This window comes from Mus pahari, chromosome 10 (genome assembly GCF_900095145.1).
Source record: "Mus pahari chromosome 10, PAHARI_EIJ_v1.1, whole genome shotgun sequence".
Lineage (NCBI taxonomy): Eukaryota > Metazoa > Chordata > Mammalia > Rodentia > Muridae > Mus > Mus pahari.
The window spans coordinates 40,049,352-40,050,101 of NC_034599.1; the positions used below are offsets into that span (position 1 = coordinate 40,049,352).

At 39.6% G+C, this 750-nt stretch overlaps 1 protein-coding gene across 1 annotated transcript in view; it reads right to left on the bottom strand.

Annotated features, from left to right (window-relative positions):
- Positions 1 to 6: 6 nt before the first annotated feature.
- Ube4a (ubiquitination factor E4A) overlaps positions 7 to 750 on the bottom strand; it is a 35,782-nt gene continuing 35,038 nt past the window's right edge. The window contains exon 21 of the mRNA XM_021207003.2: positions 7 to 750. Within this exon, the coding sequence (XP_021062662.1) occupies positions 502 to 750 (249 nt within the window). The 3' untranslated portion in view covers positions 7 to 501.

The window sequence follows — 750 nt, forward strand, 5'->3', positions numbered from 1 at the left end:
ATACACAGGACAGTAGGGTTTTTGGATGTTATCACTGTCACTGAAGTAGCTGACATCATAGACTTAAAAGCAGTGCTCACTAAAAAATGTCTGAACAGTACTTGGGAAGGGAAAGAAAAAAATGGCAGGACATTTTTGTTGTTGGACTTAATATAATTTAGGATAGAANAGGAAACAAGGAGAATAGGAAATCCAAGGCTAAAATTAGTGATGATTTATAAAGATGCTGTGAGGAAGAGAATTTTCTGTAAGCCAGGGAAACAACATCTTAAGAATCGTAATTATCATAATTTGCACAAGAACAATTTTCTAATTTNAACAACAAAGAATGAAATAAACCAAAATAAAAAACAAACAAACAAAAAAACCCAAACCAAACCAAAACCCAACAAAATAAATCAGAAAAGAAAAAGAAGAGGCTCAGAGCCAGAAGGAGAGAAAGCGCAAGTACAAGCATCAGTTTACACCCGGGGCATGTGCATGGTGCAGAGTTCACAGTATTTATTCCGGTTGCTCCTTTTGCTTCCTCTCTGCGAGCCACCGTTGGATTTTTTCTTTCAGTTCTGTGTTGGGCCGGATCTGGTCCATGGTAAGGGGACTACGGTTAAAAGGATCTGTTTGGTCACTGAGTAAATGCCTAGCAATGGTGGATCTGTCCACAGTGACTCTGGAAGATGGAAGCACCACAGGGTCAGACATAAGTGTGCTCATGATAGGATCCAGGAACTCATCACAGGCGTCTGCATATGT